Source organism: Streptopelia decaocto (genome assembly GCF_964273445.1).
Source record: "Streptopelia decaocto genome assembly, chromosome: 5".
Lineage (NCBI taxonomy): Eukaryota > Metazoa > Chordata > Aves > Columbiformes > Columbidae > Streptopelia > Streptopelia decaocto.
The window spans coordinates 31,463,146-31,480,297 of NC_138659.1; the positions used below are offsets into that span (position 1 = coordinate 31,463,146).

The 17,152-nt window shown below is 43.2% G+C and overlaps 1 protein-coding gene across 1 annotated transcript in view; it reads left to right on the plus strand.

The window, feature by feature from the left end:
* The first annotated feature begins 1,802 nt into the window (after positions 1–1,802).
* PLA2G4A (phospholipase A2 group IVA) overlaps positions 1,803–17,152 on the plus strand; it is a 74,026-nt gene continuing 58,676 nt past the window's right edge. Inside the window, exons 1-2 of the mRNA XM_082053577.1 lie at positions 1,803–1,894; positions 15,472–15,612. Coding sequence (XP_081909703.1) covers positions 15,580–15,612 — 33 coding nt within the window. The 5' untranslated portion in view covers positions 1,803–1,894; positions 15,472–15,579. The remainder of the gene's footprint in view (positions 1,895–15,471; positions 15,613–17,152) is intronic.

Below are 17,152 nucleotides of genomic sequence, written 5' to 3' on the forward strand. Positions count from 1 at the left end.
TTTTTCTGGTTACTGCTCCCTCAAATAGGCCCCATGGGGAAGTGGGTGAAGAGCTTGGCCACATCAAATAGGAGTTTTCTGAGCTGGCAGGCCTGGGTTTGCTCTCTAAACATAAACTCGCCTTTCTTTGTGACAGCCCTCCCAGGACAGCACTTTCCTCCCATGCCTTTTTTCCTTACCAGACAAGGCAGAAAACCAGGTTAAAAGTAATGGCCAGAGTTGCTCAGCTCTCGCAGTGCATCATAGCAGGAGACCAGGGAGATGATGGAGAAAATGAGGTTTCTGGCTTGCTGGCCTCTAATTGTGGCTACCAGTTTACTACATGTTAAGGCATCTTGTTAACAGAATGTGAATGCCCCTCATTTCCCCCTCATTTGTGGAAGGGAACCCTTTGGTTTTTTGTGCTTTGAGGAGCTCCTAGTTGAGTCATTTAAGCGTTTTTTTTTTTATTTTTCTTTTATCTCTGCTTTTTTTACGGCCACATTTTTCAAAGGAGCAAGTCCCTATTTAGATGCGCAAAGCCTCAGCGAATTCTGTCGTAAAACTTAAAACTGGGTATTTGGAAAGAGCTTGACGTCAATATCAAAGTGAAACTTGGTCTTGTCTTTTGTTGTCTCTAGAGAAGAACTGGCGTCTTTGAGATCTGTTTTGTTGAGGGCAGTAGTTACGGGTGAGCAAGAGCCGAGGTTCAGGCCTGTGTTGAAATACAGCAAATAATACCTCAGTTTATAAATATATAAATATACTTCAGTATATTTCCATTTTAAATCCTTTGAAGTAAACCAGAAGAAAATGTAGGAGGGCACCTTAAAGTCATCTCAAATCTTTGCAAAGGGCAAAAGTGATGGAATTAATAAAAATCACTGTGTTGCCATTAATGAGAAGCCGGTGGCATAATTTGAATAAGGCGAGATGGGGCTGTGGTTCAGCCTAAAATGTTTGGTGGTGCTGAGGTGTGACGGGGAGCAGGAGCCTGGCACAAAAAAGACAGCGACAAGAGGTGACTTCCATGTGTGCTTTGTGCTAAGCCTCAGAGTGGTGAAATATTGACTTGAAAGTCAGAATTTGCGTTGCAGAGACTGTTCTCGCTGAGCTGAAAGGTTTATAAATGGACACCCCGTGTCCCCAGGTGTTCCCGTGCACTGTTGGGTCCAAACTGCCTCTTTATTGATCGACTGTGCCGCCAATTGGGGCATCTCCGCACCATTTCATCCTGTTGCTCCCCAACTTTGTTGCCTGTTTCTGTAATTCAGACCCACGGCGGGGTGAGGAAGCATCACCTGGCAGTTTTGAGAGGAGATCGTGGTAAATGTTGTGTAAAATGGGCAGAATTGCCATTCCTGTCCGTAGTTCTGAGGATTTTGGGTGGTCTTGGAGCCCTGACAGACCCTGAGTGGGAGCGGCCACGGGCTGAGGCGGGACATTCTAGCCGTATGATAGCTATTTGACCTTTTTTTTTTTTTTTTCACTTCAACTTCACGCTTCTTGTGGGAAGGCCCCGCGGAGCCCATAGCGCCGGGCAAAGCCAGCGCTGCCCGCCCGGCCGCCGCCGCTCTCCTCAGGGCAGCGCGGGGCGCCCTTAAGGTGTCCCGTCCGCGGGGCCCGCTCGCCAGCCCGGCCGTTGCCCTGCGGGCCCCCGGAGCGGGGAAAGGCAGATAGCCATACCCACCCCCGGAGCGGGGGACAGCAAACAGCCATACCCACCACCGCCGGCGCTCTGCCCCCGCAGCCACCCCGGCCGGCCGGCTCCTCACGCCTCCTTAAGAGGCGGCGGTCAGCTGACGGCTGGCACCTCCCCCGCCGCGCCGCTGAAAAGTGCCGAGTGCCCGCAATGGGGAACGCGACCGTGCCCCGGCCCGGAGGGACGGCCGAGCCCGCGGGACCCCCGGCTACCGTAAGCGCGGTGCCTCCTTCTTTAACACGCTCGGCAGCGGGTGGGAAGGGAGGGTTGGCAGCGCGGGGGGTGCCCCCGGCCCCGCGGGCAGGTGGCGGGTTGAGGCGGGGGGAGCACCCGCAGGGCGGGCAGGGGCGCGGCGGTGCCGAGAGGGCCCGGCCGCCCGCCCTCCCTCTCTCCCCCGCGGTGGGGCTGTTGTAGTGGGGGCTGCCGAGCAGCGGCGTGTTCCCGCGGGCGCCGCCTCAAGCACCTGGCAGCGCGGCCGCCGGGGAAGGCGCGTTGACCGCCCGCCTCTCCGCCAGGAACGGCCGCCGTGCGCCGACCGGTCCCCCCCTCACCCCCAGGCACGTCCGCGTGTAAAACGAAGGTTTCGTGAGGTAAAAGAAAAGCAGGCAGGGGAAAAAAAGGCGTTTGCAGCGCTGGCGTGTGTCAGCGCGGCGTGTGTGCTGTGGGATCGCGCTGCGCGGGGAAGGAGGGGCCGCCCAAGGCACTCAAAGCGCGTTAGTCACGGGCTGGCCGGGGGTTCGTGCGCGCCCTGGCCCTGTGTCCTGGTTTTGTTGAAAACAAGACTGGTTCTCTTTTAGTGATTTTTCCTCTCAGCTAAGTGCCTTCTAAGTGCCTGCATATTTTTCTCGGACGCTGTACTTGGTGCTGATAAGAGGACCGACAGAATCGTGCCAGCAGCAACCACTGCGAGTGGCTTTGGCAGCAGTTCTGTGAACCTGGCCGTGTCATTTAGTGCAGTGTGTGCAATGGAGCAATGCATTTTGAAATGTATAGGGAAGTAACACAATACATCTGCTAAGGAAAAATTGCACAAAATGTCAGTGATGGCAGCTTTTCTTTTGGTTCTGATCTAAAAAGGACTGACTGTCAAAGTTCCCGTTTGTGACTTACAGCAGGTATCTGTTACCGTACATCATTGCTATGACCACAGACTGCCATCCCGTTTGGCTGGGTTTGCACGTTCCGCTTTGGGGGCAAACTCAAGCGCTTCCTGATGGAGGTTCATTTGTTGTCCAGCTGCATCATTTGGAGAAGCTGCTGCTGGGCGCCGTGATGCTTCCTGTGCTGGTGGTCGCGCTTCCTCCCAGTAGCTCACCGGTGAGCACTGGTCAGTCATCTGCCCTCAAGATGCAGCTGCTGGGTTTGGAGGACTGTGCTGGGCTATGACCCTCTGTAGAGCTGGGACACCTTGTGTCAGACCTGTGGGGACAGCTTTATTTTCCTTCTGCTGGTGTAAGGTTTTGTATATACAGCATAGAGTGAAGTGATCCTCTGCAATTGTTTCTGTCTCCACGTTGTCCCTTTACAACCACCTTTCTGCGCTCTCTCGTTGTGCTGTGGCAGGGGTACGTAACAGAAGAGAAACGGATATACTTATTCTTGAATCATCTAATTTAATCTCCTCTTGCGTGGCCAGTTAATCTGCACTGGAAAAGTACCAGTTTGACTCTTGGCACCAAGTGCTGTTTATGACTTAAATTTTTCTTTTTGTCTAATTCTAAGAAAAAACAAAATAAGTCTAATGCTGTTGCTTCACTAAGATTGCATGTTGATTTCATCTTAACAATGGTCAATAAAATACTTTTAAGTTATCATAAGGTGTATGCGGCAACTTTGACAGCATTGGCAGTAGAACTGAAGCCATTCTAGATAGCTGGGACCTGTGAATTCAAACTGAATTAAATTAATTGATCAGCTTGGGCTGGGAAGTATCAGGGGCAGAGTTGTGTAGCAGCCAGAGGGGATGTCTCCTGCTTGTACTCAGAATTCAAGCGTATGAAAACTGACTATAAAATACAAAGCAAATACGTAGTTTCCCATGGAAACTCTGCTAGCACAACAGGTGGAAGCTCTGAGTACAGAATGGCTCATGGTCGGTGTGTGGAGTTGAGATGGGAGATTGAGTTCAAATTTGTTTTTTACCTTAAAAATACCGCAGTGGATCAAAGCCTACTGGCCCTTCAGGGCAGGGAAATGACCTTGGGGGAGCAAAACTGAATTCTTGACTAACTGTTTACTTGACATTAATGGGGAAGCCCATGTTTTGGTGGTTGCCCTAAAGGGAAGTACGTGTCAAAAATATCTGACTTACGGTCTGGAGATGATTTAAGTAATAAAATCAAGTGCTTGCTGACAGCTCTGGTTGGTTCAGCTCCCAGCGAAAGCCTGGGTGACCACTCACGAGACAAATTTTAAAATTCAATTTACAACCAGTCTGTTTTTGTTTCATTTACCTCTTTCTAAACAAAAGCTCCATGTAATCTGCGGAAGGATTTCTCTTTGATTTCATGGATGGTGGCAGCAGAATTGGCTCTCATCTTCCCGAGAGGTGCTGAACTTTCCCGTGTGTGGTGGCTGTGCCTCAGTGATATAACAGAGTCTTTCTCACTTGTCTGAAAAACAAATCCCAGAAACCTTAGTAATGGAAATGATCTCATCACTGCCCTAGGTTATAATAACGCAATGTAGTAACAGAATACTTTCAGAAGAACTCTTTTTTTTGAAGAAAAAGCACACCCTAGTATCCAGACTTCCCTGAGGGCTTTCATTTACTGTTTACCTCAGAGAAATGATACGAATTTCCTGAATGTACCAATTTCCAGTAGCCTGTGGAATGTCTGGAGCAGCGTTACTCAGCCCCTGGTGCGGGGATGAGAGGGCAATGCTGCGACATGTGAAAGTGGTCCACAAAGTGCCAAGAAGCCCCAAAGGTGATTTTTAAACAGGTTGTGGGGAAAGTAAAAGTGACTAATGAATATTTAGACTTCAGTCTATTTTTTTTTTTTAAGTGGAAGATGGCAATACTACTTGAGAGAATTGTTGGACCTTCCTTAGAAAGATCAATTAGTTCTTCAGTGTGAAAGTATAGTGTAGAATTATTTCTATAAAAAAATGAGACCACAGTGTTGGTAAAGGGAAAAATATCAGACAAATATTGATAGGTGATGGGGGAAGTCGCTGTGTGAGTCGCTCAGACCCTTCTAGTGATCCCTGGAGGAGAAACAGGATAAAATTAATATGATCTTAAAGTGGATATCCAACAGGCCGCATAATTAATGTGCTAGAAGTGCTTCTTTCTCTCTACTAGTTAAGCACAGATGAAGACATCTACATGATAGGAGTTTGAGGTGAAAAGCTTCCATGTACACAACTTCAGAACTACACATCTGTAACACTTGTGTTTTTTGTGGTTATCTGATAATAAAACCATTGAACTGACTCATCTTTGATACTTATCAAATATTTTTCCTTAAAATGATCTCAGCATAACTCAGTAGAACTTTCCTATTGGTATTATCAGACAGTTACAACAGCGCTTCTATCCATAGCCAAGATCTGTAGGAATGTGCAGTTCTATAACAAATTATATATTTACAGTTATTAAAAAGTTGTGTGTGTATACAAATACATACATATTATGAGATCTGTACAAATATGTATTTATTGTAATAAGTGGCAATCACAGCCCCCAAGGGATTTCATTTTAGAAGATGTGTGAGGAACAAGACTGATATGTGGAATGTTGGGGTAGATGGAGATGGTGGAACAAGATCTGGCTTTTGGGAAGCCTTATAGGTTAAGTATAGAGGATTTATATTATATATGTATATATGATTTCCCCTCCCAATTAGCATGTCTGTATTTCCAGCATATAGATTGTAAATGGGACTTGACTCCTAGAACTGTATTTCTCATGCATTCAACTTACTGTGTTACCAACTGGATGCTAAAAAGAAATGCCCCAAAGTAGAGCATTCATTTTGGACTGTTCCAATTCCTGTTAATATCCTCAGGAAAACGAGCAACGCTTGTGGGCAATTGTTGTACCAGTCAGGGAGAAGCTCTTGCTGTGGCCTGGGCCATTATTTGCATGCTCTGTCAGAAGAATTGTGCCTTTGTACTCAATATGCAAAGGTGGAATTCTATGCAAAATCAGCAGCTGCTGCCTAACACTGCAGTCTTGTTAGGAAATGAAAAAAAAAACAACAGAACAAATAATTTTGGGGAGAAGCTGATTGTGTAGACCCTTGGAATGTAACTAATTAGAAATTTCCTGGTTGTTACTCTTATGTACCATCTTTTAAAAATAACCTGTAATAGAGAACTGTAAAAGATAATGCACTTTTGAGGCACTTCTAATCTTGAAAGTTTCATTGATATGTATGCCTGCTTAAATGAACATCTGCAATAATGATCATATCTAGACCTAAGCAATGTCTATAAAATAACCATTCTTACGCTGCTGTTTTGTTTGAATCCTTTCTCCTCTCCATCCAAAGAGTTGATAACGAGTTTCTAACTATAGCACTAAGTTCAACACCCTTTTCGCTTTCGATAAAGGCGTGAATCTAAGTTTTCACAACCGTGGTTGTTAGCGACTGTTGTCTTATGTGGTAAAGTATATATTTTTCATGTAATGAAAACCCTGCAGCTATGAATCAAGGACGGTGGTAGTGAAAAACCTCCAGACAGATAAGAATAGCAGCTTGTGCAACAAGAGGAAGATGCTAGGAAGCAAGTTTGGGCTTTTCTTATGTCCACTTTGTGTGTGTGTGTGTGTGTGTGTGTGTGTGTGTGTGTGTGTGTGTGTGTGTGTGTGTGTGTGTGTGTGTGTGTGTGTGTTCAGTGATGATACCTACAGACTTCTTACCAAGTAGTTAAGGTTCCTGTAGGAAGTTGGTGTGATATCTGTGCTGACATTTCTGATTTCAAAATCTTCCAAATTCTTGCATCTCTCTGGCACTTTCCACTTTGAATAGCACGTGCTCACACAGACCTTCTTGGTAAGTGACTGATTACATTTAACTGTGGCTTACTTCCAAGTTTATTGTTATACTTAAATTCCTTTTTCTAAGAGTCCCAAATTTATTAATTTAACGAGCTCTTCAACTCTCCTGTGGCCTAGTGAATACAGCTTTAATTTTGATAAGGGTGGTTTTGAAATGAAATAGCTTCTTTCCAGCCGTTAAGTCAAATCTGAATCAAAACCATGTATCAAAACCTGAAACCATGTCTTACAGTCTCACCTTTGACATTATCCCCTCCTAAATCCACAGTGTGTGAAAAAAATGACCACGATAATTATGGTGATTTTTATGGTGACCTGGCCACATGCAGCTTGGCTGTCTTGAATTAAGTTCAGTTTTGAGTATAGACAGGATAAACTATCTAACAACAGCTTTTTGCTTTGGCAAATTGACATTTTTCTGCACAAAAACTGCTGTTGAAAAGTGCGTGGACATTTCCACTGTGTGTTCCTCTGTCCTGTGATGTGTGGCAATAATTTGCGGAGCAGGCACATGAACTGTGGTTTAATATGCTGAAAGTTGGAGTTGCCAAGGGAGGTGGTAAGTCCTTGGTGTCTTAAGAAATAGGTAAATTAAAAGCTTAGACAATTTGGTAAGAGAGTAGTCACAGTCCATTGAAGTTTAGCTGAACTTTCTCTGGCTGACCAATGCTCCGTGCCTTGTGAAAGTCCCCCTTGCGTCCCTAATTTTGCAAAGCTGTTTTAACAAGGGAATATGTAAATGTAGAGTTTCTTCCTGACTTTGGTTGCTGTCTGTTTACTTCTTGAGTCATGTTTTGTGGCTCCTTAGTGAATTGGATTGTTTGTATCACATTCCTGAAGGCCACATTTCAGGGCTGGGTAGCTTTTCGGTTAGTTTTGTGGTTTTTGTTTGCTTTGTGTAACCATTGGTGTAGCCTTTTGGTGCCGGTAGAATCAGATTACAGTAAGGTTTGACGTATCTTCTTGCTTATGATAAATAGAAAAAATTCCAATAATTATATTAAATCCAAATGTTGTTTTCAGTTTTAGCCCATCTCCAAAGCCTTTGTTGTTAGTATTGTGCATTCATTTATAGTGGCTTAGACCCTTCCCCTCATCCTCCCCGGGGCTTGGCTGTGGTGTAGCGTGGTAGCGCTTGAGGTAGCTGTCTAAAAATAAAGCGAGTGTCACCCGATTCAAAGCTTTCTTCCTAAATCAGCAGAGAAGTTGCACTGAGGCTCTTGGCATTTTTGCTGTTGTTACTCTGAAGTCATCTGAAATGGTGGAGCAGAAAACTCAAAGCATTCTGCTGCTGTAGCCCCAGGAAAAGAGGCGCTTGTTGGCTGAGATGCCCCGAAAACTCCAGAGAAGCTGTGAGAGGCACGGTACAGAAAGGGAAGCTGAGCAAGGAAGACAAGCTCCTGCGGAGGAGCCACAAGATCTCGTGTGAGTTTGTAGAGAAAATCAAAAGCCCTGGGTATGTGCTTTGCCAGTGTAAGCTTGGCTTCTAACACAAGCTGGTCACTCGTGATGGTTGGTTTGGTTTTGGTAACTGCTCAGATCATGGAGTGAAGATCTTGCTCTGTCCCAGCTGTTTGGGTTTGTGGGGACGCTGAGGGTAAGATACCAGATCAGTCCGCAGGTATTGGTGCAGTTTCTGTTGCGAAAGCGTCCTGCCACAGACTTCTCAAGAAAATGTCTAGGGCACTTGGGCTAGCCTGCTGGGTCTAGTATAGATCTAGTGAATGAGTTGATTATAAAATTATTTCTGTGTGAAATATGCGAAGAAATCTTTTGTTGTATAAGTTTACCACTTAGTCTTTCCCCTCAAGAATATATCATAGAATCATGGTTTAGTTTGGGTTGGAAGGGCCCTTCCCAGCTCCCCCAGTGCCAGCCCTGCCATGAGCAGGGACATCTTCACCAGCTCAGGTGAACGATTTCTTCCCCGTGTCTGGCCCAAATCTCCCTCCTTTAGTTGAAAACCGTCACCCCATATGCAGTAGGAATGTCTATATTTGCTTGCGTGTCTGTCTGCTTGTGTGTAAAACATATGTTTATGTTACTTACTCAAACTCCAGCTTGGAAATAGTCATAACATATTTCCATATAAATTTTCCTCACATCATTTAAAAGAGGCTGAAAAATCCCAGCGTCAGAAGCTTATTCATGATTACTTTTACTAGAAAGTCCTGACAAATTTCCTTGTTTCACTCTAAGCGCTTTGTCATGCTTTTGAAGTTATGACCAAAGGAAGTGCAGCACAATTGTCCCCTTAATTGCATATGGTGACCAGAGCTCATATTTTGAGGAAAGATTCCAAAACCAGAATGCGAAAGTTGTAACGTTGAGTCACATTGTACAGACACGGTGAGGTAAGGTGACGAAACAACCTCATGTGTGCGGTCCTTTCTCCATCCCACAGCACCAGCGTGACAGTCGCCCGCATTGCATGTGCCGGCTGGTGTTACAGTTTGTGCTGAAACGCCAGGAAATTCAGAAAAAAAGAGCAGCTTGGATAACTTGCTAGTTGAATTGAAAAAGAATTAAAATATATATTTAAAGGAAATGCCTTCCTGAGCAGAAGCCAGCTGTTAATTTTACCAGCTCCTTGAATGTTTAGCTGTTACTGTGGTTGTCCATGTGTAACCACTGTGTAACTGTAATGCAGAAGGATTGTCATCCGCAATTGAAGACTGAAAGGATCAGCAGCTTTGCATACTTGTCACTTTCCCCAAAATTCAGTCATAAATACTTAAATAAAAACTTATCCTAATATTTTCCTGGAAGTTTTTCGTTTTAAAACATCCCTATTTCACATCAGGGAAGCATAAGAAGGTGTAGGTAAGTTAAGGATACATGAGCCAAACTCTTGTTATTTTAATAATCTTTAAAAGGCGTTGGCCTAGAAATATTAAGAAGTTGGATGGCATCCCTGTTGTCACCAAGGAGAGTGAGGGATTTGGATTAAGCCCTTTGGGGTGTAATTCTGGTGCTCTAAAACATTCGGCACCAGTTCTTCCGCAGTACCAGTGTGGGTTTTTAAGGGTGTTCCTGGAAGGTTTTAAAGGAGGTTCCTGGAGGTTTTGGCAGGCAACAGCTCCTGACCAGCACAGTGGGCAAAAAGGAAAGGTTTGACAAAGGTCCGGGTAAAAATGAGATGCAGGGCAGTTGGTTTTGGTTTTGTTTTGGTTTTCCCCTTCGCCCAGGTTTTAAAGCAATATGTTCAGAAAACAGCTCTGTCCAGTCAAGGTATTGCACTTGCCATGTATGTCACTTAATTTTAGAAGTTATTATTTAAGTGCTTGCATCTTTGGCATCACTTTTAAACCTCCCACTGGGATTAAGGCTTTTCCATTTTGGAGAGCCTGGCTGGACATCTCAACCATGCCGGGTCCTTGGGGCACCCAGTAGTTTGAAATGTGAGGTTTTCCTTCTCTGCTGCCTTAAATTTGGCTTCCAAAAGTGAGAACACCCTTAAATGAATATAATATATAAAAAGTTTATTTGTGGAATAGCTGAATGCTGAAATCCTAATGTACAGGAATGCTGGCCATATTTTAATCTTGCTTTTTATTAATTAGTATGCATATAACAGCCTTCATAGATGATCTTGAAATGATTCAAATAATAGGTGGACTTGACTGGTATACTGTCAAGTTTTTCTGGGGAATATACCCTAATAAATCTTCTTTTTCATGGAACTTCCATGGGATTTTTCACATTCTTCTTTGTATTTTGGCCTTCTTGCTGGAAAAACAAGCTAGCTGGGCATCTGATCTCCACAGCAGGGATTACTAACGTGCTGCTTGAGGTTTTTTGACACATTTTTAGACTCTGCCATCTAAACTATCTGTATTGTGGCTTGGTTTGCTGTAGAAAAACAGAGTGATCTTTGCCATTTTTCAATAATGTACTTGGAGTCCCTCTACTGAGGCTGTTTCTTATTCTAGTGCAATTTCAATTGAAGTAAAATACAGGACATTGGGGAATAAAATTATTAGCTCAAGTAACAGTGTCATTCTCAGAATAAATTGACTCCTTACTTTGAATTTACGCACTTCCGCTTTCTAGTGTTTCTGTAAGTTGGCCAGACAGTAAAATCATGTATGATGCCATGGATTTTTTCGTAACATCTCTCAAACCGTTGGGGTGAGTGTTTCTAGTTAACTCTCCTGTGTGTAAGCAGTATAGCTGCAAGATAAACCATGGTGCCCTGAATCAGCTGCCTCTTCAGGCCTGTAGTTCGTGCTCATGGTGACAATACGACGCTTGGCTGGGTAGGAAGCATTCTGGGGAGTTCCAGGAGCGGTGTGAAATAGGTGCGGGTATTCAGGCAGAAATGCTTCTCGAGTATTTCTGTTGGTATGGTCACTGCTTGGAAAAATGTAAGAGAGGGAGCTTTCTTGGTTTTTCTTTCTCTTGAACAAAGTCCAGCTCAGTTAAGTTGGTTACGGGAGCACATCTGATTTCCCTGACTCACCAAGCCTTGCCTCTGCTTACAGGAGGTGACTGCCATGTGTTTCTACAGCAGCTGCTGGGCAGCTGTGTGATTGTTTTACCACCTCTGCCTTCCTTGCTTTTAGGCTCTAAAGTAGCCACCAGCACTAGATAAGGTGTAAGTTTGCCTTGCTCAAGATTTCTGTGCCATTCCCGGAGTTTCAGCCCTGCTAGGCTGTTTTATAACGCTCCTTCCGTTGAAAGGAAATCTTAATTACTCTGTGTCATTTTAATTTCAGTAATTGCTTTCAGCCTGACAGGTCATCTTTCAGAAAGAGATTCACGGTCTTTCATTTGTTACGTCCTCTTTAGCAGGAAGTCAAATGTGGTTTCTCAATCCTGTCTAGCTATTTTTGCCTTGTCAACTTCCTTGCTGAACTTCACCCTGGAGCATCCTCCAAAAATGTGGCACAAAGGTCAAGCTTTTTGCTTTTCTACTCGGAATCCTTCCTTCTACCCGTGCTCTCTTAGCAAGGCATGGGAAGAACAGTTGTTGCATGTCAGCAAAGCAAATACTTTTAAATTTGTAATGCAAATGGAGTGATGGGTGCTCTACGCAGAGCAAGAGGTAAACCTTCCTGTGTGGGAAGACCTAAATTGAGAAATAACATTACAGTGATTTTCCAGGATGCTGGGCAAAATCATGTAGAAACAGATTATTTGTTAGTTCTGTTATACAATCACAGGATCAATCTGTAACCAAATAAAATTCTGTAATCTGATGTGATAAAAATGGCCGGTGACATTCATACCAAAAGCCTGAGTCGATTCTTAGCTTATTCTGTAACCTTACTCTTATCATATTAGATTGAGCATTAATGACTGTACTGGTGACTCGGAATTATTCACTCACTTCTTAATTGTCTGTCTTTAATTTTTAATAAGAATTGGCCAGCTTAATATAAACAGTCTCCCTCTGATGATTTTTCTTATAATATTGCGGATGTATTACGGTGGTGATATTTACACTGTTCTGCTTTACTCATTTTCAGGAGCTTTTCCATTCAGAGAGACCAACTGTGGAGTAAGTTCATACTCAGCATGAAATAGGAAAATCTCATTATTCTTCTTTTCCTTTGTCCTCGACATATCCTGTAAAATGGAGCTATCTCTAGGAATTTACTGGATCAACACTGAGAAGGAAAATGTTCCAGTAATAATCTCTGTCCTTGTGTGTGTGAACTTCTTTTTGTGGAATTGCTTTGTTGTTGTCGGTCTTTAGAGACAATAATCCCATTTCACTGTGTCACCTCAAGTGAAAATGAGCTAAGATTGCAGAAGAGTCTTCATTTAAACAACGAAACACCTTTCTATTAATAGCTTGTTACTTTTGATGTCTGAAACTGTGCCTAATAATCAAATGCCCTTGGGCTGACGGAAATAGAGTTCGTTTTTGGGTGAGATTTAGGAATTCAGCAGCTGTCTCTGTATTACACGACCGAGCTAAACTGTGGGCTGTTCCACAGTTCGCTGTGGTGTTCTGTAAACTTGGGACAATTGGTCAATAAAACACCACGGAGTATATTGTCAGTTAGTCTGGCCAGCGGAGTTAATGTTGGTGATACTGTCTGAATTGACAGAATTGATGCTGGTGTTGCTGCAGAGGTGCCGGAATGGCTCAGTTCACAGACCACGCGATACCAGCAGATACAAGGGAACCAAAACAAGACATGCTTATGATACAAAAGTGTCCTTGAAGATGGGCTCAGAGGCGCAGCTTCCCCTGCAATCCAAGCGTTGGTCTGGCACCAGCTTCAGCTCTAGTTTCTTTATATGCGCTTGTGATGCAGTCCTTAATTAGCTGATGATTTTTGCGTTGGGCTTTATGGGCTGGACAGTGCGTAGCGGCGGCATTAAGGGAGATAATTTTGGGTTCACGGCTCTATTTGGTGCAGATGTTTGAACTGAATGTTCTTCAAGCCTTTGTGGCTCTTGATAAGTGCAATAGGCAGCTTGTCTTAGTGCTATGTTTTGGCTCCTCTGCCACACTGAGATTTTAGATCTAGAAATATATTGGTATGCTTACCCCAAATTCCACTGACAATGTACTGCAAGCTTGCAAAGGGTATGCTATCATTATGTTAGGGTCAAGTAACTCTGATTGGAATTAAACCCACTGGAAAGGACATAAGTATTCAAGTCACTTAAACATAAATGTCTGCTACTACTTCAGATGTCCTGCTGGCCTCTGGTAGGCATCCTTGGCCATTTTTCTCAATATTCAGCGACTCTGCCTGTGTGTCCTTAGCTTGCAGGTTGTGTGTGTGATCCAGCTGTTAATTACGTGATTGCATATTTATCTGTCTGCATGATCCTTGCCTCGTTCAACATGCAGGACAGCCGGTGCTCAGGGATTCATTAGGGCTCTGTAGTCAAAGAGACTCTTGTTTGCAGGATCACAAACGTGTTTCCTGCAGATGTTGAGACAAATGAGGTGGGGGCGATTGCAGAAAAGAGGATGATCTCATGTCTCAGCCAGTCGACCATTGGAGTGATTATCTGGAGGACTGGAACTCTGCCTCCAAGACACTGGACTAATAACTCAAATTAGGCTTCTTGTCCTAGGCCTAACCCATTTTCTTATTTCTGCAGATAAAGCAGTATCCTCAGCTTAATTTCATGTGATTTCTCAAAACGACCAGAGGAACTGACTGTGCAGTTAGGGGGGAAACAGTGTATTTGCTGGTTTGCAACTTAAATTTCCTCTTCATTACAGTGACTGGATAAGGCTCACTGTTCCCTTTTTTTGATTGCCTTTGATGTTGGCAGTATTTCCTCAAACTGATACAGCAGGGCTTGTTTACCAAGGTTTCCAATGTCTTCCTTTAAACAGGGCACAAGGTAGAATAAACCTGAACGTAACAAGCCAGCTACACAATATGTCTGTAAACACAATGCTACTTCCCTTCCATCTGCCTGTTTACACCACTACTGGGTTTGGCTAATAAAATTTTAATACAAATAAATCTTTGCAATTATTATTACAGTAGGAGAAATAATGGTGGGTTGGAGATCTTCCTTTAAATCTGAAAAGCTACTTGCTTTCTGTGACAAAGGTGGCACTGAGCTGCCTTGAATGAAAACTATGAACCGAATGTATGTTCAAGTCCTTCTTATTCAGGCTTCCTCAGATAAAAACTAATAAATAAGCCCAGGGTAATTTCTAGCCTCAAGCTATTGTTAGGGTTGGGAAGATCAAAGAAGGGATATTGTAATGTTCTAGTGATCATAACGAAACAAAATTTTTATGGAAATACCTGCACATAATTGCACAAGAGCAAGGGTTTTGGGAGTGACATATGGCATCATTATTGAGGGCTTATTCAAAATTGAGGTATCAGGAATCGTTTCCTTGAGACCAAACCCACACATGGTGCTTTTTGTCTTTTCACTCTGGAGCTTCTGCTGATGGTTCAGGTCCGACTGTGGTCCAGCTGAATCTGAGAACAGGTCCCATCCAGCAGTTTCCATGGGTCTTTAGAGATGCAGAAAGGAATAATCTCTCTTAATATGTTTTACTTTGGTGGTTGGAAACAGTTCTGCAGTTTGAGTCCCCTGATTTGAGTAGAAACCCTCACAAAGTGTTCAGAAAACAGTGACCTGTGTATAAATCCTGGCCTCTGGTTTGCAGTTTGCCCACCGAAGCCTCTCCTGGATCTGTGTGGACAACTGGGGGGTTACCCACAGCTTGGGCTGGAATTCCCTTCCCACCTTACAGAGGGCACTAATTGCTGCTCAGTTATGGCTTTTCAGTTCTAAACTTCACATCCCTTGGTATGAATGGAGGATGTATCCATGTACCTCACCTTGTGTGGGAAGGGGATACAAAAAGGAGCTTCATCTGTCTTTTCCTCACCATGTTAGCACGGGAACCAAGAGTTTATCACTACAGTAAAAAGGCTGTTACCTGAACACTGATTATTAATTTTTTTTAACTAATGTAATGCATGGAAGCATATACATTTTATTGGATGTAATAGATAAATATAATTGCTTGATTCTTTTGTTTATCTGTAGAGCTGCTAGAAACACTTGAATGACTGGAATTCAAGATACTTAGTGCATACTCTTACACTATGGTAGAGGATATAAGCACAAGAAATTTCTCTAGTTCAGGCAAGTAAATAGCTATACCTCTATAACTTATATGAAATTAAGTTCTTGGTAAACAAATGAAGTGTGGGAACCTTCCTAAAGTGGAGGGACTAATTTGCTCTGTTACAAAACATAGTTCAAAAGGAACATACAAATTTTTATTCTGTGATTTTATGATTCTAATTATATTTTTTTCTTCGTTTAACAGTTAAAGGGTCTGTCATACTGAACTTTGCTTTGAAAAACTGAGAAGCCTCTTCTGTGTAGAATTGAAAGAGACATTTGACAGTTGTCTTGAAGAAAAAATAAGGCGAAAATGTCCATCATAGATCCCTATCAACACATTGTGGTAAGTCATTTTGAATCTTCTGTGTATACCATCTTGTATATTATTTGTCTTCTATAATGCATCCTGTTAGAGGTTACTCTGAGTATGCAACATTAGAGTTTTTGTTAATTCCTTAAAGAAGTGGTAAGTATGGTTAGAGCAAACTCCTTCAGAAATGTACTTGGATGGGATTTGGGAGATTCAAGTTAGGTTTTCAAGAGCGTGTCATGGCTTGGAGTGGAGTTGCTCATGTGTAAGTCACAATGGAATCCGGGCTCCTAACAGCCTCATGGGTGTGATGTCGTGGGGTTTTGTTATAAAGGACTTGCCTGTTCAAAGTGCTTCCTAAAAGTGCCTGGAGTTGACTATTTCATACAAGCTTTTCCACACGCTGATTGTCAAACTGTAGCTTACAACAGTAAAATCACATGTTTAGCTCTCTCCTTTATGGCATAATTTGGTTTTTGTACAATTCTACTTGCTGAATAATGATATTGTTTTTTCCCCCTTTTCATAGTTGTAGATAAAGGGATAAGTTGGCAATTTTTGCAAATTTAGATCTTGAACTAGTGTGTGTCAGTGGTGTTGATTCAAAGAGGATCTTTGGAATATAGCCTCCAAATTCTATGTGAAGGTCCGTGTTCTGTGCCACTCAACTACACACGGCTGCCAAGAACTCCTGCTCCCTCCTTCCCTCTTTATTCCAGTGTTATTGCTGTGTCCTTGTACCAGCCAGCAAACCATGGGGCTGGAGTGAGCGCAGGGGAAGGGGACAACATGTGAGCACAACCTGTAAAGCAGAAAGCAGGGGTGAGGGAAGAAAAGCTTCCTTTTGTATGGCAAGGCAGTGGAGCGGCTCAGCAGCTCATTCGGTGCTGGCTGCCGGCTGTAATATTCACATGTATCTTTGCTGCAGTGACTTTCCAAAGTAGACACTGAAATGGCAATTCTTCCTCAAGCTGAAGTCTTGAAACAAGCTGGGTGTGTTTGTATCAAGCCATTTTCGTAACAGTCCCAGAATCTCACGGCAGGAACAGTGATATGTGCTTGGAGGTAGTTACCATATGCTTATGGTGTTGAACTTTTGCATTGCTAAAAATACAGCGTGTGCTTCCTTGAAATGATCTCTTATCAATTCTGTGGTTTCTACCCCACACAGTCACATCCTTCACATGAGTTTGCAGCCAGCAGATGTCAAACTTGTGTTTTACTCGCTCTGTAGTTCCATGAGCGCTGCCGTGAAGGCAAATTTGGGGTTGATGTCTGTGTTTAATGCTGTCAGAATAATACGTTAACTCCTTTCTGCATCAGTGCCCTCTCCTGGATGGAATGCTGGAACTGGTCTGTACCTTTATGGAAGAGTAAGGCAGTCAGTTGTATTTCATCAAATCATTCATATAAGATCTTTTTATCTACAGATGTATATTCCATAAGGAACAAAACGCAAGGTTAGGAATAGGTGTAGTTACAGTCCTGAGCTGCTGCTCTAGGAATGCTGCTGATGCAGGAAGGGAGACAGCTGATCCTATAATTGCTTGAAAAGTGAATGGAAAATCCTTGA